General features: G+C 36.8%; 1 protein-coding gene across 1 annotated transcript; it reads right to left on the reverse strand.

Annotated features, from left to right (window-relative positions):
• Window positions 1–1,220: 1,220 nt before the first annotated feature.
• On the reverse strand, window positions 1,221–3,903 carry LOC139870505 (uncharacterized). Its single transcript, XM_071858297.1, has 6 exons — window positions 3,310–3,903; window positions 2,921–3,186; window positions 2,560–2,740; window positions 2,236–2,358; window positions 1,996–2,133; window positions 1,221–1,846 (listed from the first exon to the last, which is right to left on the reverse strand). The coding sequence occupies exons 1-6, from the start codon at window positions 3,901–3,903 to the stop codon at window positions 1,412–1,414; spliced, it is 1,737 nt and encodes a 578-aa protein (XP_071714398.1). The 3' UTR covers window positions 1,221–1,411.
• Between the last annotated feature and the right edge of the window lie 15,501 nt (window positions 3,904–19,404).

Genomic DNA, 19,404 nt, shown 5'->3' on the forward strand with positions numbered 1-19,404 from the left:
ACATCAGTTATTGATGATTGTGTTGAACTAATTGGGCAGGATGAAACGATGCTACAAGTGCTTCTTGAAAAAGTTAAAATGGTGAAGAAAGAAGTTGAGGCTCAAGTGCCAAAACAGTTTAAGAAAAAAGATGATGTCATACAAGAAATGGTTGGTGTTTCAAAACCTAATTCATTAGACATACAAAACCCACCGGTTGGGAGATACAAAGGTTGTGGAAAAGATAAGCGTCTCATGAGTGGAAAAGAGAAAGGAATTTTGGAAAGCAAAAAAAGAAAGATTACTTGCAGTAATTGTGGATCACATGAACACAATTGCAGGGGTTGTGACAAAGACAAACGTTGATTTTATTTTTTATTTTTTATTTTTTATATTCGTACAATTGTTAATTTTGGTTTTCCTATTAAATGTTTGACTTTCATTTTTTTATATTTTGTTACTTTATTTCAAGAACAACTGTTAAAAATTGTTAATGTGTTTGGAACATTTTTTATTTATGGTTTTGATTTTACAGAATGTATATCAACAGTTGTGATTATATACTGTAATCACATGTGATTAAGTAGTTCAATCACATGTGATTTTATATTATAATCACATGTGATTGAATAAAGCCAATGACATTAAGAATCATTTGTAAAATCAATTAGTCCCTAAACCCAAAAACCATGTGATGGGTCCTAATGGTGGTGAGAGGTCTTTGCAAAATCAATTTGTAAAAGAATGTAGTTAACGGTTGTGATTATGTACTAAAATCATATGTGATTAAGTAGTTCAATCACATGTGATTTTATATTACAATCAGATTTGATTGAATAAGACAATGACATGAGATTAAGTAGTTCAATCACATGTGATTTTATATCACATAATGTATGTTAACGGTTGTGATTATATACTAAAATCACATGTGATTAAGTAGTTCAATCACATGTGATTTTATATCACATAAAGTATGTTAACGGTTGTGATTATATACTAAAATCACATGTGATTAAGTAGTTCAATCACATGTGATTTTATATTACCATCAGATTTGATTGAACAAGACAAGTGATTATATATGTAATATCACATGTGATTGTTATGTATTATCACTTGTGATTGCAAATGCAAAAATCACATGTGATTGCATGAGGAATAACTTGTAGCTGTATAGTATTTTTAATCAACCATCAACCACCAAGAATCATAACCATCCAAGCATTAGAGACAATAAATATATGAACATCTAAACCATGCATTAAAATATCAAGTAGCATGTCATTAACCAAAAAACATCTTGACCAAAAGAGCCATCAACATCTAACCACTAACATGTCATTAACCAAAACACATCTTTCCAACCATCTACATCTAACCATACACTGAACTATCAAAGCAGAACAATAAAATACATCTTCAAAAAACTTCACTCTTCATTAGATTGCTGGTCATGCACCTCTTGATTTTTAGCTTTTTCAACTCGGACACCTCTTGATTGTTTTGCAGAAATGATAACCTTCCTATAATCTTTCTTTTCATGGAATGCGGCAAAATTTCTTGCATTTCTTAACATCTGCTCAGCATGTATGTTTAGATCATGCGACAAAATCTTCGATGCATAGCGAATCCTCAGCTTCCGTAGCTGATTCTTTTGTTCAGCCGACTCAGGCACCAATACATCAGACCACTCATTCTCTGATCTTGCTTTAAACATGTCCATGTGGAACATAGCAAACACGCCACAATCCACAACATTATCTATTGTTTTCCATGGCAGCGAAATCCTAATTCGTTCCAATTTTTCAATTTGATTTGCAAAAGGATGCTTATGAAATTTCATATGTTCAGCAAAAGCATATAGCTGGAAAAAACAAAATCATAAAAAATGAATAGTTATTAAATTAATGATTGAGCAGATGTTTAAAAACATTAAGTGTAAACAGGGGAAGCAAAAAAAACTGATATTGAAGTGGAAAACGTACAAGTAATGATATTATAATAAACACTAACCAAAAGATTGAAAACTTTGGCGTATCTTGCAGCATAGTTTTTAACTACCGAAGAGTTGTCAAGTATGTAGAGCTTGGGAACTTTCATGTCAATCACCAAGACAAAGAAATGCCCATGTCTGCAGATTGGGAAAAATACCTGTTGTAAAAAATCAAAAAAGAAAGAAATTATTAGAACACAAATAATTGATTATGATATAAAGGCAAATAGGCCTACAAATGTAAGCTAGAAATAACATACAAGATCAACTTTTCGGAGTGACGCAAGCTTTGGAAAAAATCGAAACCAAGCATTAGCACTTTCTTTGATTATCATCAGCTTATCTTCCTTTTTCATGTTCTTGTTGTCATACAAGTAAGAATACTGTAAATAAAATAACACATGTGATCATATATAACAATAATATGTAATTATATCTATAATAATCACATGTGATTATATATATAACAATCACATGTGATTATATATAACAATCACATGTGACTAAGTATTAAGAACCATAACACACAGATAGAAACAGCAAGCTAATATAGTACATAAAAATTTTTAAACGATAAAACTTACAATGATTGAAGAAGGGAAAAAAAACCTAGACGGGCTAGATTGTCCTCTGTACTTTTGCTCTTCGTTCAGTATAAAGCTCCATAAATCAATTACACTAGCCTCAACATAAACATCGGGGCAAAGTGATTCCAAACTAAGACGGTGTATCATGCTGCCTTTTCTTGATTCAAAAACAGTCTCACTAACAAACAAAAAAAAGGAGGGGGGGGGGGGGTTTAGTTTAATACATGTGATTTCAGAATATAATCACATGTGATTTCATAATAAAATCACATGTGATTTCATAATATAATCACATGTGATTGGCTTATAAAGCAGAAGGATTTGTATGTATTAAAAGGAAAAATTTTAGAAAACTCACGAAGGGCTAAGCTTCATCGAAAATAATTCCATAGCCAAAATAAGCTCAGAGTTTGTCAGAATGTCAGACACAACAGTCAGCTTGTTGATATAAGCAGATCTAAGAACGATTGTCCGATCTTTCTTTATAGCTTTTTTACAAAATTTCTTTGACTGGACAGCCGTTTGTTTCGGTAACGTTTTTCCAACTTCAGGGCTGCTTGCCAACTTGCCCTTGTCTAACAATTTCACAGCTTCATCATACTCCTTGTTCTCATATTTATCCTCCTGAGATAAGATATGAAAAGTAGGCGGTGTTAAATTCATCATTGTTGGAGTATTATGAACAGGTAACCATGTAAGGCTTGTTGGTGCATTAAGTAAAGATATAATTTCACAAATATCAACGACCTCATTAACGTTGTTGTTAAACCATTGTGTCAAAGATGTGTACTCTTCTTCATTTTGATCTTTGTCAACATCTTTCTCAGCAACCTTTGGACCTACAACTTCTGTCACAACTGGAACAATTGGATCATCGGAATCAAGATTAACTTCTTGCTCATCATTCACATCATCATCAGCCTTGGATTGCCCATCATCAATCTTTTTCTCAGACTCAACCTTGTTTACATCAACACATTCATCATCTTTTTTCTCCGAATCAGCATTCTTCTCATCATCATCGTGGTCATCATCATCGTCATCATCATAGTCAGTTCCCTCTGACTCGGCCTTCTTCTCATCATCATCGTCTTTTCCCTCTGACTCATCATTGTTGACATCATCATCGTCTTTTCCCTCTGACTCATCCTCCATCTCATCGTCAGTCTTCACATCACACACATCCATTTTAAAGACTTCGTTCAACTTCTTTTCATAAGATATCAATATCTTCTCATCTGGGTACTTGGACAAACTTTCACGTATTGTCCGTGATAAAAAATGCTTCAACTCATTGACCAATTTAAACTTCTCCTCGATAACTTCACAATAACCCTGCATATAATGTGCAAAAAGCTTAGAATAGTTATAAAAAAAGATCAAAGTTATCGCATAATATAATATTATTTACTGAATGTATAATCAGACCAAGTATTATTTAATTAGTGAAAACAGGTGATTGTATACAAAAAATCAATCACATGTGATTGTATACAAAAATTCAATCACAGGTGATTGAATACAAAAAATCATACTAACACAGCATGATTTAATTAGTAAAAACAGGTGTTTGAATTATAATAAAAAAAAAAAAAAAAAAAAAAAAACCTACCTCAATCGCACGCAGACCAGCCTTATCCTCATCTTCAAGTTTGAGAAAACCCTCCCCATTTTCTGCTTCTTCGTCATATTCATCTGCAAGTTCCAACAGCCCAAATGATCCGAGCTCAGCCTCTTTCTTTGCACGAACCGCAATGGCTCCTTTCCAGTTCTTGAAAACTGGACGCCCACGAACAACAGGAAAAGAATCAAACTTTGTACGGTCGAGATAGAGCAGCTAAGAAACAAACACGAAAAAAATCATAGTTATCAAACCAATTCGTAAAAAAGATTGTTGAAAATCATATATGATATATAGATAATGAAAAGATAACTCACGGTGAGAAAAGTAGCAGCACCGGTGTAGAAACAGTTGGGATCATTTCTGTTCCATCCATTTTTGCTATATTTCAATGAAGAAAGAAGAAACATGGACCAGTTGATACTTGAAATATCAACATCGTCAGACAACCTCATCAACACATACGAACTCACTTTCCTATTTCTTTCACATGACACCATCGTGCTTGCAAACAACATGATAAAGTTCATCTGAAAGATACTATCAACTTCCGTTGAGGTCAGGATCTTAGAACACAGTGAAGATGAACGGGTGACAAACGGGGGTGGTGGAAACTGATTCAACCAATTTTGAACAAAAAGACTACCAAGCTTGAGTTCCAAGGTGTCTATATCAGTACCAACATCTTCGAGTCCAAACACATCGTGGACAGCTTGGGAATCAACCTTAATGTTTCCTTTTTGAGTCTTTATTATCATCTCATCACCATCGAAATTGTCAACAACATAGTAAACAAGATTACCCGGCAATTGGTCTATATTAAACCCAATTAAAGAACGAAACCCAAGTCTCGTGGCACAAACTTTTTGTTCGGGGGTCAACGAACACATCATCTTTGCAAACTGCGTCGGTGTTGTCCTTAGCCTAAGAGCAGGTAGCTTAGACTCAACTTCATCATCAGAAGGAACATCCTTAACTTTGTGTTTCTGTTTGGGATTATCAACGGCATTGGTAACAGACTGGTGTTTTCTTTTACCTGAAAAATGTGATTTACAAAAGTAAATCAGTAACATTGAACAAAACAAATCAAAGGTGATATCATTTGTTAACAGCTAAATGTGAATTCCATAGTGATTTCTTGTATAATCACATGTGATTGAAAAAACCTAGAAGATACTCACAAAATTTATACTTACACTCTGATTTAGCAACAACAGATATGCAACTCATACACAGATAAAAGGCACATATTAAACAATCACAACAAATAACATGTGATTAAAGAAGCAAATAACATTTGTTAACAGATTTCAAAAGTGATTTATTATATAATCACATGTGATTGAATAAAACCTAAAAGGTGTGCAACTCATACAAAAGATAAAAAGCACATATTAAACAATCACAACGAATAACATGTGATTAAAGAAGCAAATATAACAGCTAAATGTGTATTCGAAAGTGATTTCTTGTAATAATCACATGTGATTGATAAAACCTAAAAGGTAATAACAAAACTTATACATACAATCTGATTTAAGAACAACAAATGTGCAACTCATAAAGAAGATAAAAAGCACATATTAAACAATCACAACAAAAATCATGTGCTTAAAGAAGCACACACACGAATGCTATATGACGAAACCCTGAAATTTGAAATCATCAAAGGAATACAAACAAACTTGATTGATTATAAACGAACATCAACAAAACTTGTTAAAATTACCAGTAGTTTTGGCCGGAGCTTTTTTATTAGCCGGAACATGCTTTTCAGCCGACGACGATTTTTTGATTAGAGAATGCTCCGATTTAGCCATGTTTGATGGAAGATAATCGATTAATGTGTATAGCTGTTGATGATTGTTGATAATGGCAGCTTTGATCGGTGTTGATCGAAGGAAATTAGCGGTCGATGTTGAAACCCTAGAAAGAAGTGTGTGTTTGTGTGTGAAATACAGATACGATGGAATGAAATTCCAAGCGGTGGGTGTATAACATATTTTGCCTGTGTGGACGAAAATACCCCTCCGCCATATATTGGGACTTTTAATCTGATCCGTTGATCAATCTCAATCTAAAGGCTGAGATTTGTCCCCTCAATCTCAACTTAAATATAGATTTCATTTGAATATTCTTCTGTAGCGTGTTAAACACATAAGGAAGTGTCTATAATTTAGGAGATCAAACACAACTGAGCTTATGAACAGATTATCAATAATCAGTAGCAATTTATATTCATATTACATTACATCTAACAATGTTGATGTATAGATAAAAATTAAAATATTTAAAATCAACTAACAACCCTAATTGACCATGAAAAAATTAACCGTAAATGAGTCGCTGTACTACTAACCCTATATTGGCTTTCGATATACACATTCATCGTTGTACAATAAGAACCCTAAATCAGAAAATCATAACAAAAATATTATAACAACTAACCTTTGTTTCCCAAATTAATGATAATGATACAGCAAAGATCAACCCGCTAACCTTGTATAGAATAAGATAAAAATTAAAAACTTTCAAAATCAACTAACAATCGTAAATGACCATGAAAAAGTTAACTGCAAATGAGTCGTTGTACTACAAACCCTAAATTGTCTTTCGATATTCACATTCATCGTTGTAGAATAAGAACCCTAAATCATAAAATTATAACAACTAACATTTGTTTCCCAAATTAATGATGATACAGCAGAGATCAACCCGTTAACCTTGTATTGTAATAATCCCTTGAGTAGCCATCGAATAAAACATATGAGTTATTTGATGTGAATTTAACTAAATATATAAAAAAAAGCCATGTGACCTGGAGCACTTCCATCGCATCCTTTGTAGCATCATCTCAAAGTTGTATGACTTCCGATGATCGATCTATAAAATATATTAAGTGCCAAAATGTAATTTATAGATAAATGCATATTCTTAGGTTCACACTCGTGGGACGTAGCACATAGTAAAGATGATATTAGCACATAGTAAAGATGATATCGTTACCAGTTGTAGTCTTGCAGATTTTTTAGCTATTGATGCAGATTTTGATTTACCAAATACCTTATTATGATTGTCTAGCTTTTATTTCATGTTGTTTCTTGTCAAATGAGATCTTTTGCCTCGCCTTGATGACACAGCTGATGTCATTGATCTAAGATAAATCAGACATACAAAATAGACCCACTGATGCGTAACATATTTAAAAACTTCAATTTCATCCCAAAAAGTCATATGAGCTGGTACCTAAGACCTCAAAATTTAAAAATGATAATGGAAGAAAAAACTTTGAATAAATGATAATATACATTTGGCAGAATTACCTTTCCATCATATTCTTTTCGAGAAAGCAAAATGCATTCACCAGTAGATTAACTTTTTGATTGATATTGTACCCATCTGTATTCAAAATAGAAATTGAATGCATAAATGTAGAAGCTTATGATCAACAGAAGTTGTTTGGTCTCTAAAAAAGATGGTTACCTTTGTAAATTGAATCGATGTCTGTAAATAGAAAAAATCAAGTGATAAGTATTACATAGTATATTGTGAAGATATGTATGATAAAAAGGGACTGTATTTACCGTAAATTTACAGCAACTATTCCTCTTTATTTGCAATCATATAGTGAGCCTGAAGTGTTCAACTTATGTTCACAAACTCGACCGCAATCGAATGAAACCAAATTCAAGGATTTCTTCATCATTTAGGTGCTCAATATCGAAAATTATCGAACATGATTATAATCATTGAGATGAAAAAAAGATTTGATGATCATAGTTTGAAAAATTAAACTATCTTAGAAATGTAATCAATGAATAATGATCAAAATGACATGGAGCTTCTTGATATACAATAGTTTTTTTAATTTAGACATTTCATCACACAATTTGTGATCATCAAACAACTTTCTTGAAATGATAACCGAAACAATTATTTTTTAGATAGAATTACCTATTTCGAATGATTCTGCTGACCCATCTTCGATTTTGCTTTATGTTAAGAGACCTACTACAAAACACGCCTAAAAAAAGATCATTCATAAGTCATACAAATATGAATATATTAATCTTAAATACAATCTTCAAGATTGAGTTTCTTGGTCAATTAATTCACCAATTCCAAACAATATTAGGGTAATCAATTGACCCTAATTCTTCGTCAATTATCTGCTTTCAATTTTGTGATTCATAAAGATATGAGGAAATCGATTCAACATGTGCGAACCCTAATCCTTCGTGAACTCTAATTTCCGATTTCTAATGGAACAGATAGATGTTGAAGTCTGATTCTTACTTGAATTGTGAACCCTAATGCTTCATCAATCTCTCTGCTCTCGATTTGCTCTTTCAATTATGTAAGATCCTGTTTTCTCAGATGCTTTGGATGCCGTCCAAATTGGTGGGACGCCGTCCCGTTGTAAAGGGCTGGATGCCGTCCAGAAATCTGGACGCCGTCCAGATTAGCTGGCAGGCCAGCTGCCTTGTTTTTAGATATTTAAAGTGGGTATTTTGGTAATTTCACTTGGGGCCGAATTTAAAGCCCTAGATCAGTTTTTGGAGCACCATTTACTCCACTTACAACCACCAAACCTCTTCCACTTCAATTCTAGAGAGAGCGTGTGATTCAAGTGTGAGAAAGCTCAAATAGAAGAGGAAGAAGCTTGTTTCGTGTTAGAGCTCGAGCATTAAAGTTGTTCATCTCCTCACTTGCTACGTTTTAATTGTGGTGGTAAGTCCTAAACTTGATTTCCTTAGTTTAATGTGTTTAAGGGTTAGGGTTTGGGCTAGTGATGAACATAAAACCCATTTGTTAATGATTTGTGGGTTTTTGGGTAAGTTTGGGTCATGAGGGCTCAAGGATGACTAACCTAGGGTTTTAAAATGTTAAATGTGTTTATGAGTCTTAAATTGGTTAGTTAACCACTAGCACACCTAGATGTTATGTAAATGGGTGCTATTTGGGCATGTGGTGACCCGAATGGGTGTGGAAACCTCGAATGGGTAAAATGGGTCTTTGATGACCTAAGTTGTCTTGTTAGTGTGAAAATGAGATAACATTGTGATTATATGTGTATTAAGACCATAAATGGCTAGGGTTAGGGTTTTTGGCGAAGTTGACCCAATATTAGGGTTAAGTGTGCAAATGGGTCGGAATTGCACCATGGGTCAAAATGACCTAAGGATAGTGAGTGAGTTGGTTGACCAACTTGAATGAATGATTGATATATGTGCATAATGTAATAGGTACGTTACCTTGAAGCCGTGATCTTGGTTTATTGATTCACCAAAGGCGTAAGGTGAGTGGAATAATTATGCGTGTCCGTATATAATGTATTTATTTGTGTTTTATGAATGTGGCATTGTCGCGTTGATCAAGACACTACATTCTAAGTAACGAGTAGTATTGTCGTGGTGTTTAAGACACTACTCATTGGTTGATTGACATGTGGATGCCGCGGTGTTCAAGGCACCACATTGTCATGGGAGTGGATGCCGCGGTGTTCAAGGCACCACTCATTGTTTTGATTGACATGTGTATTCGTCGCGTTGTTTAAGACGCCACATTGTCATGGGGGTGAGTGAGTCGCGTTGTTCAAGACATCACCCGGGGGAATTAGTGATTACGCAGTGTTTAAGTAACACTAATGGATGTTATGAACTCCGACGGTCTTTTAAGTACCGTTCCCTTGTTCGATTGGTTAACCATGGTTGTACGAATTTTGTGTTAGCATATTTAATTATGAACTATATGCTATTGGTATTGCTAGCTCATTGTGAATTGCGGTTATTGGTATATGCATAATGTTTTGCATGGTTGTAGAATTGCTAGCTCGTGTATGGTATTGTGTAAGTGATGCAAGTAAGTAGGATATATATGTATATGTATAATTATTGCATTCACTAAGCTTTAGCTTACCCTCTCGTTGTTTACCTTTTTAGGCTCTGGTGCGGACAAAGGAAAAGGTATTCGGTTGGATTAGTGGTCTCCTGCTTATTTTGATAGGGGATGCTTTTGGGTAGCTTTTGGAAGTTCGGCCAAGATTTGGGTAGTTTAACCCCAAACACCATGCTCTAGTGTCGTTTGGAAATTAAACTAGTATGGTCGAAACTTGTATTTTTGAACGAAATGCGTAATTCGGACCGATGTGGGCCCGGTGTTGTAAAACTTGTTTTGATGATGAAAACCTCTTAGTTTATTATATTGTGATATGTTGTGAAAAGGTTTTCGTTTAAAAGTGTCGGGAAGCGGGATTTCCGCTCGTGTAAGTTGGACCCGGGGACAGCAGCTGGAAGGCCAATTGGACGCCGTCCAGATCTGCTGGACGCCGTCCTACCCTTCATTGCTGGACGCCGTCTAGAAATCTGAACGCCGTCCAGATGTGCTGCACCAAAAAAAAAATTGGTACACGTTTTTGGTGAATTGAAATCGGGTTGTTACAAGTGGTATCAGAGCATGGTCTAAGGGATTTAGGCGACTTGAGATAGGTGCCTAGACTTAGACTTTAATGTGTATGCGTTTAAATGCGGGACTTGTAGGAGACGGGTCGGACCGGGTGTTGATTAGTGTTTAGGTTTGTGTAAACTAATCTTGCACTGATTGTTTGTGTTGTGTTAGCAATCGTCAAGCGAGATAGACGTTGTACTAGCAAGTTAATGCGACGTGCTCGCGTAACAATGATTAGCTACCATTGTTACGGGTTCAAATCGTGTCAAACAAGCGATGTACGACGATTGTTAAGCAAGACGGGGTAGTGTGGTGTATATGTATATACATATGTGTTAAGTCCTTTCGTTTCATTGTTTAATCTTTTCCGTTTTATAGAATGAAGATGAGAAATGGACACGACACCAATGAGGAAGTACGAGTGAGGACGTTGAGTTCACGGCCAAAGTTGAGGCCATCTTTAAATGTCAAAAGGCGGAGTTCCTCGAGGATGTTAAGAAAATGATTCTTGATACGATTGACGAGCAACTAGTCAATGTAGTAAAGGAGAAAGTTAAGGCCGTTCTTCATGAAGATAATGTGGGAAGACGGGACTTTTTCTATAAGAATTTCAAGGATTCTCAACCTCCCACCTTTGAAGGTGAACGAGACCCTCTTAAGAGTGCCCGTTGGATCTCCGATATGGAGGGGGCTTTCCGTACTTGTGAATGTCCTCTCGATAAGAAGACAAGGTACGGGTGTAGTATGTTGAGGGGTGATGCTAAATTGTGGTGGGACGCAAAAATCCAAGTTTATGGCGAAGAACAATGTATGGAGTTCACATGGGATTAATTCAAGGTGGAGTTTTTCGATGAATACCGAACTTCGGCCGATCTTACTAGGCTTAAGGACGAGTTACATTCCTTGAGGCAAGGGTCGATGGATTTGAACACTCTCAAATCCGTGTTTTTGTTCAAGACCCAATTTTGCCCAGAGTATGTCGGGAATGATAAAATGTTGAAAGAGGATTTCTATCGAATCTTGAATGATAGTTATCAAGAGAAGATAAGTGTGAATGTAGTGAAGAGCTTTAATGAGTTGTTCAATATGTCCAAAGGTTTTGAGGCGCTTGTGTTGTGAAAAGGTGGCTTTACGTTCGACAAGAGAAAGATTGAAGGTTCGAGCCATTCGAACTTTTCAAACAAAAAGAGTAAGAAGGGTTTCGAAAGTGCTAATACTGTGAAGAAGAGTGTTCCTGGAGAATTCCGTTATTCTTGTCACAATTGTGGACGAAAGGGGCACATGGCCCGTGATTGCACCAACCCATCCTCTACAACCAAAGTCACTTGTTATAATTGTGGTAAAGAAGGGCACAAGAGGCCGGAGTGTCCCGACTTGCGCAACGATAATGTTAAGAAGTTGGAGAAGGCGGCAGGTATGGCTAGGGGTTGCAATTATTTGATGACCAATGATGAAGCCAAACAATCCAACGAAGTTATTTCATGTACTTTCATGGTTAATTCTAATTCGGCAAGGATTCTATTTGATAGCGGTGCAAATTTGTCGTTTGTGTCTCAAAAACTTGTGGTGAGACTTAATAGACCGTTAGCTAAGTTAAGTCGTCCGGTAGAAGTCGAAATAGAGGACGGCAAGACGGTGCTAGTGGTTGATGTGTGTAAAAATTGTGATGTCGTTTTTGGTGCCGAAAACTTTAAGATTGATCTTATCCCGATGACTTTGGGTGATTTTGATATCGTTGTTGGTATGGATTGGCTCGATCATAATAGAGCCGATATTGCATGCCATGAAAAATTTATTCGTGTGAAGACCCCTAGTGGGGGAGAGTTAATTATTCACGGTGATAAACGAAGAAGACTTGTGCCGATATGCACTTTTGCACGGGCACGTTGTTTTCTTGTTAGTGGTGGCATGGCTTTTCTTGCCCATGTTGTTGATACTCGTGATGAGCCACCACCCATTCGTGAAATTTCGGTGGTTAGTGAATTCGTAAACGTTTTTCCAGACGAGTTACTGGGTGTTCCGGCGGAAAGACAAGTTAAATTTCGCATTGAGTTAGTTCCGGGGGCTACCCCCATTGCTAAAACTCCTTATCGTTTAGCGCCAATGGAAATGCAAGAGTTGTTAAATCAAACCCAAGAGTTGCTTGAGAAGGGTTTCATTCGACTGAGTGCTTCGCCATGGGACGCTCCGGTTTTATTCGTGAAGAAAAAGGATGGTAGTATGCGGATGTGCATCGATTATCGAGAGTTGAACAAAGTGACGATCAAGAATCGTTATCCATTGCCTCGGATTGACGATTTGTTTGACCAACTCCAAGGTGCAACGTATTTCTCTAAAATCGACCTACGGTCCGGCTATCACCAAATGCGGGTCCGTGAGGAAGACATTGAGAAAACGGCTTTTCGAACGCGTTATGGGCATTTTGAATTCGTGGTAATGCCTTTTGGTCTTACGAATGCACCGGCGGCATTCATGGATCTTATGAACCGAGTGTGCCAACCTATGTTGGACAAGTCGGTAATTGTATTCATTGACGACATACTTGTCTATTCGAAGAGTATGAAGGAACATGAACATCATTTGAGGGGTGTGTTAAAGACGTTGCGGAAGGAGAAGTTGTATGCTAAATTCTCCAAATGTGAATTTTGGCTAAGGAAAGTTCAATTCCTTGGTCACATTGTGAACAAAGACGGTATTCAAGTAGATCCGGGGAAGATAGAGACGGTGAAGAGTTGGAGACAACCGACTACGCCTACGGAAATCCGAAGTTTTCTCGGATTGGCCGGTTATTATCATCGGTTTATCCAAGACTTTTCTAAGATCGCTTCTTCGTTGATGAAATTGACGAGGAAGAACGCGAGGTTTATTTGGGAGAACGAGCAAGAAATTACTTTTCAATTGTTAAAAGGAAAGTTGTGTCAAGCTCCGGTGTTGGTGTTGCCGGAAGGTACGGAAGACATGACGGTTTATTGTGATGCTTCGCTAAATGGGCTCGGGTGTGTTCTAATGCAAAGAGGTAAAGTCATCGCTTACACCTCTCGACAATTAAAGGAACATGATACGAGATATCCGACTCATGATCTTGAGTTGGCGGCGGTTGTGCATGCATTGAAAATTTGGCGCCATTACTTGTATGGTGTCAAGAGTACGATTTATTCGGATCATAAGAGTTTGAAACATCTCTTTAACCAAATAGATTTGAATTATCGTCAACGTAGGTGGATGGATGTGGTAAAAGATTATGATTGTGAAATACTTTATCATCCGGGCAAGGGGAATGTGGTCGCGGATGCGTTAAGTCGAAAGAGTCATCACCCGGCGTTACGATTGGAATTGTTACGTATGATTATTACTAACGATTTTCTTGAAAAACTTGGTGTGATTCAAATAGAGGCTTACGTTCACAACAAGCATGCAGAACGAATAGTGGGGCAATCGGAGTTCATTACTATGGGCTCGCGTGGTTTGTTGTCTTTTCAAGGAAGAGTGTGGGTGCCTAAGATGGGGGATTATCGACGAGTGCTACTTGATGAAGCACATAATTCAAAGTATTCCATTCATCTGGGCGCAACAAAAATGTATCTTGATTTAAGGAAGGAGTATTGGTGGCCGGGCATGAAACGTGATGTTGTTAAGTATGTTGAGCAATGCGTCACGTGTTTGCAAGTTAAAGCCGAACACCAAAAGCCGTATGGTAAGTTACAACCGTTAGAAATCCCGAAGTGGAAATGGAAGCACATTACCATGGACTTTATCACAAAGTTACCAAAGACGGCGAGAACCCAATTTGATTCAATTTGGGTGATAGTTGACCGATTGACAAAAAGTGCTTTGTTTCTTCCCATTCGGGAAGCGATATCGTCGGAGACCTTGGCTAAATTGTTTATCAAGGAAGTAGTCGCTCGACATGGGGTTCCTATGTCTATTATTTCGGATCGAGATACCCGTTTTACATCTCGGTTTTGGGAAAAGTTTCATGACGATATGGGTACACAATTAAAATTGAGCACGGCGTATCATCCTCAAACAGATGGTCAAACCGAACGTACGAATCAAACATTAGAGGATATGTTACGGGCATGTATTATTGATTTTGGTGGTAGTTGGGACTAGCACTTGCCTTTGGTGGAATTCTCGTACAATAATAGTTATCATACTAGTATCGGGATGCCACCGTATGAGATGCTTTATGGGCGAAGATGTCGAACTCCAATTTGTTGGGGTGAAGTGGGACAAAAGGAAATTGGGAGTACCGATTTAGTTTTAGAAACGAATAGCAAAATCGATATGATTCGGGCTCATTTGAAAAAGGTGCAAGATAGACAAAAGTCGTATGCCGACAAACGTAGGCGAATGATCGATTTCCAAGAAGGTGACATGGTGATGCTTAAGGTTTCGCCATGGAAAGGTATTATTCGGTTTCGAAAATAGGGAAAGTTAGCTCCTCGGTTTATTGGCCCATTTAAAGTTTTAGCTCGGGTTGGCGAAGTTGCGTATCGTTTGGAATTACCCGAAGAACTTGCGGGGATCCATAATACATTCCATGTTTCCCATCTCCGTAAGTGTCTTGCGGATGATTCATCATGGGTACCATTAGACGAGATTGAGCTAAATAATAAGTTGGAGTATGTTGAGGAGCCGATTGTTATACTCGACGAGAAGGTCAAAAGATTGAGAAATAAAGTGGTTAGGACTTTTAAAGTTCAATGGCGTCGTAGTAAAGGTTCCGAGTTTACTTGGGAGCCCGAATAGTTTGTTTTGGTATATCTTCCTGCTTGTCATGCGGCTTGGATCGCGAGGTCGCAATCCGGTTCAAGTGGGGGAGAGTTGTAGGATCCTGTTTTCTCATATGCTTTGGACGCCGTCCTGTTGTAAAGGGCTGGACGCCGTCCAGATTAGCTGGCAGGCCAGCTGCCATGTTTTTAGATATTTAAAGTAGGTATTTTGGTAATTTCACTTTGGGGCCGAATTTAAAGCCCTAGATCAGTTTTTGGAGCACCGTTTACTCCACTTACAACCACCAAACCTCTTCCACTTCAATTCTAGAGAGAGAGTGTGATTCAAGTGTGAGAAAGCTCAAATAGAAGAGGAAGAAGCTTGTTTCGGGTTAGAGCTCGAGCATTAAAGTTGTTCATCTCCTCACTTACTACGTTTTGATTGTGGTGGTATGTCCTAAACTTGATTTCCTTAGTTTAATGTGTTTAAGGGTTAGGGTTTGGGCTAGTGATGAACATAAAACCCATTTGTTAATGATTTGTGGGTTTTTGGGTAAGTTTGGGTCATGAGGGCTCAAGGATGACTAACCTAGGGTTTCGAAATGTTAAATGTGTTTATGAATCTTAAATTGGTTAGTTAACCACTAGCACACCTAGATGTTATGTAAATGGGTGCTATTTGGGTATGTGGTGACCCGAATGGGTGTGGAAACCTCGAATGGGTAAAACGGGTCTTTGATGACCTAAGTTGTCTTGTTAGTGTGAAAATGAGATAACATTGTGATTATATGTGTATTAAGACCATAAATGGCTAGGGTTAGGGTTTTTGGCGAAGTTGACCCAATATTAGGGTTAAGTGTGCAAATGGGTCGGAATTGCACCATGGGTCAAAATGACCTAAGGATGGTGAGTGAGTTGGTTGACCAACTTGAATGAATGATTGATATATGTGCATAATGTAATAGGTACGTTACCTTGAAGCCGCGAGCTTGGTTTATTGATTCACCAAAGGCGTAAGGTGAGTGGAATAATTATGCGTGTCCGTATATAATGTATTTATTTGTGTTGTATGAATGTGGTATTGTCGCGTTGATCAAGACACCACATTCTAAGTAACGAGTAGTATTGTCGTGGTGTTTAAGACACTACTCATTGGTTGATTGACATGTGGATGTCGCGGTGTTCAAGGCACCACATTGTCATGGGAGTGGATGTCGCGGTGTTCAAGGCACCACTCATTGTTTTGATTGACATGTGGATTCGTCACGTTGTTCAAGACGCCACATTGTCATGGGGGTGAGTGAGTCGCGTTGTTCAAGACATCACCCGGGGGAATTAGTGATTACGCGGTGTTTAAGTAACACTAATGGATGTTATGAACTCCGACGGTCTTTTAAGTACCGTTCCCTTGTTCGATTGGTTAACCATGGTTGTACGAATTTTGTGTTAGCATATTTAATTATGAACTATATGCTATTGGTATTGCTAGCTCATTGTGAATTGCGGTTATTGGTATATGCATAATGTTTTGCATGGTTGTAGAATTGCTAGCTCGTGTATGGTATTGTGTAAGTGATGCAAGTAAGTAGGTTATATATGTATATGTATAATTATTGCATTCACTAAGCTTTAGCTTACCCTCTCGTTGTTTACCTTTTTAGGCTCTGGCGCGGACAAAGGAAAAGGTATTCGGTTGGATTAGTTCCCGCTTATTTTGATAGGGGATGCTTTTGGTAGCTTTTGGAAGTTCGGTCAAGATTTGGGTAGTTTAACCCCAAACACCATGCTCTAGTGTCGTTTGGAAATTAAACTAGTATGGTCGAAACTTGTATTTTTGAACGAAACACGTAATTCGGGCCGATGTGGGCCCGGTGTTGTAAAACTTGTTTTGATGATGAAAGCCTCTTAGTTTATTATATTGTGATATGTTGTGAAAAGGTTTTCGTTTAAAAGTGTCGGGAAGTGGGATTTCCTCTCCTGTAAGTTGGACCCGGGGACAGCAGCTGGAAGGCCAATTGGACGCCGTCCAGATCTGCTGGACGCCGTCCCACCCTTCATTGCTGGACGCCGTCCAGAAATCTGGACGCCGTCCAGATGTGCTGCTCCAGAAAAAAAAAATTGGTACACGTTTTTGGTGAATTGAAGTCGGGTTATTACAAATTATGAATGTCGACCAAGAAGCGATTGTCGCGAGGTTTTGCATTCGTGGTTTTCCCTAGGCATGTTTATGTTAGATGACCGTGTTTTCACGGGGGTATTGTTGGTATAGTTTGTAATTAACAATAGTTATAAGGTTATAGTTAGGTCTAATGGTTATTAAGTATGGGCAATGAATGTCTTTTTTTTTTATCTAATAGTCCAGATTCAAGAATGCTAAAAAAATGTATCTCAATTTGGCTTTTCTTTTAATGTATACTATATATATATATATATATATATATATATATATATATATATATATATATATATATATATATATATATATATAGAGAGAGAGAGAGTATATAGATATAGAGTACAGGGATCAAATGAGAACTATTTTTGATTGAGAATTGTGACAACTATATAGTCGAACAAATTGATGACACGGGCGAACAAAATTGAGTCTGTTCGAACCAAAAAATAAAAAAATGTGCAGGCAGCATAAAGAGATTTGGCAAGTCCCAAAATCATTCATAACCCTTCTTCTCTAAAAGCACCTCCAAATTAGGGCTTTTCAATTTGGGACTTTTCAATTTGGCCTGGTGTATATTCTCTCGGTTGCAACTCAATTATTACAGGAGCTTTGAAGGTTTCTTTTCTTCTTTTTCTCTACCCACATTTACAATATCTAGTGAATCAGTTTGACTTTGAGTTGAAGGAATGACATTTTTGAAAGATACCCCATAAAGAAAAGGTATACGTCAAGGTTGAATAGTGATGAAAGGAGCTGAAGAAAGTTCCAGTTTTTTTTTTAAATTCATCTCCATTTGAAAGAAATTAGTGAAAATAAACAAATTCACAAATTCAGTCAAGTCTAGCTTCAAATATGTAGAAGATGAGTCTGCTATTACTGTAAAAGTCGTTGTTAGTCAAAGTTTAGACCAATTTTGTTATTTTCTTCGAGATGCATATCTATGCATCTATGTTTAGTTCAAACAAAAGAGGCACAATTTGAACAAACTGAGTGTTCCTAGAATTGGGTTGCATCTAATTTTGAGATATGATGCATCTAACTACGAAAGATTGTGCTACTTCAAACACGCTCGACCTAATTAAGGTTGATATGTATTTAATTAAGCTTTAAGTCTTCAATTTTTGTACCTTCATCTTGATTCTACAATTCGAACAATTTTTTACTAAATTTGAACTAAAAATTGAACTGTGTTCAAACAATTTTTACCAAGTTCGAACAAAAAATGCTCGGTTCGAACAAAAATTTGAACTTTGTTCGAACAAATTTATTTTACAATTTTGATTCTACATATTGAGTTGAGTTCAAACCAATTGAACTAAATTCGAGCAAAAAATTTAAACTGACTTTGAACCCAATATTTGTTCTATACGGTATTCTTTTCTACGCCATTTTCTATGCTCATAATGTTTCTATTTGTTGATGTACAAAGCATTAATCCAATTCGATGGTCTGTTTTTTGCTCCTGTGTATATGGTTATGTTGGTTAGTTAGGAAATAAAAATGTAATTCCTATTTGTTTACAGCGCTCCTAAACTTAAGTTGAATTTGATGTAGAACAAGTGAAATTCGAACAAAAATGGTGAAAATCGAACAAATTTGGAGAAACTTGAACTTATTTATGTTCTACAAAATTATAATTAGAACAAAATCATGTCCAATTTGAACAAATTTTGAAAATTTGAACACGTTCTACATTTTTCTGTTCTACCAGGTATGTTCTACATCCATGTTCTACATTTTGAGCAGCTCACAAAATTGCTCGAATTTCAACATTTTTGCTCGAATTTTCCTTTTTTTGTTCGTCCGCCATTTTTTTTGCTCGAATTTCACCAAAATTGCTCGAATTTCTTGTTTATTTCGCCCGCCAATTTTTTTACTCGAAT

This window comes from Rutidosis leptorrhynchoides, chromosome 10 (assembly GCF_046630445.1).
Source record: "Rutidosis leptorrhynchoides isolate AG116_Rl617_1_P2 chromosome 10, CSIRO_AGI_Rlap_v1, whole genome shotgun sequence".
Classification (NCBI taxonomy): Eukaryota; Viridiplantae; Streptophyta; class Magnoliopsida; order Asterales; family Asteraceae; genus Rutidosis; species Rutidosis leptorrhynchoides.

What these genes read in the sequence shown, in the direction of transcription:
- LOC139870505 (XM_071858297.1), bottom strand. Translation starts at nt 3,903, where the DNA reads ATGCAGGGTTATTGTGAAGTTATCGAGGAGAAGTTTAAATTGGTCAAT. An exon ending in TTAACAACAACGTTAATGAG is followed by an intron (nt 3,187 to 3,309) that starts GTCGTTGATATT and finishes ATCTTATCTCAG; the next exon opens with GAGGATAAATATGAGAACAA. An exon ending in CCAAAGTTTTCAATCTTTTG is followed by an intron (nt 1,847 to 1,995) that starts GTTAGTGTTTAT and finishes TGTTTTTTCCAG; the next exon opens with CTATATGCTTTTGCTGAACA.